Source organism: Galeopterus variegatus, unplaced genomic scaffold (assembly GCF_000696425.1).
Source record: "Galeopterus variegatus unplaced genomic scaffold, G_variegatus-3.0.2 Scaffold497, whole genome shotgun sequence".
Lineage (NCBI taxonomy): Eukaryota > Metazoa > Chordata > Mammalia > Dermoptera > Cynocephalidae > Galeopterus > Galeopterus variegatus.
Window position 1 is genome coordinate 43470 of NW_007726608.1, and position 471 is coordinate 43940.

Consider the following 471-nt stretch of genomic DNA (forward strand, 5'->3'; position numbering starts at 1 on the left):
TGAGGCGGTCAGTTTACGGTTTCAGACACGCATCGGGGAGCTTCTGCGTGGGTCCCTAAAAAAGTGTAAGGAACTATGGAGAAACCCTTAGCCTCACCCCACCCCCACCGCGGGCACCGGCTGGTCGGTGCGCAGCTGGCCGCACTGCGCATGCCTGCGGGGCGGCCGGAGGGGCGTGGCGAGAAGGGACGGGGCGCGCCCACCCGCGGAGGTCCCGGATACCAGGAATGAGCGCGAGCATGGCCACGCTGCGCAGGCTGCGAGAAGCGCCGCGCCATTTACTGGTGTGCGAGAAATCCAACTTCGGCCACAGCAAGTCGCGCCACCGGCATCTCGTGGAGACGCACTATCATAATTACAGGGTGAGTGATTCCCTTCCGGGCCGCGCTCGGTCCCCGGGGGCCGAAGAGATTCACATAGAGCCGCCTGCCCGGCTTCGCGTGGCGAGACCGCTCTCGGCGCGCTTGGGGG

At 66.2% G+C, this 471-nt stretch overlaps 1 protein-coding gene across 1 annotated transcript in view; it reads left to right on the plus strand.

Annotated features, from left to right (window-relative positions):
• The first annotated feature begins 234 nt into the window (after positions 1 to 234).
• The window catches only part of RPP40 (ribonuclease P/MRP 40kDa subunit), a 12416-nt gene continuing 12179 nt past the window's right edge, over positions 235 to 471 (plus strand). The window contains 1 exon segment of the mRNA XM_008569443.1: positions 235 to 362. Coding sequence (XP_008567665.1) covers positions 240 to 362 — 123 coding nt within the window. The 5' untranslated portion in view covers positions 235 to 239.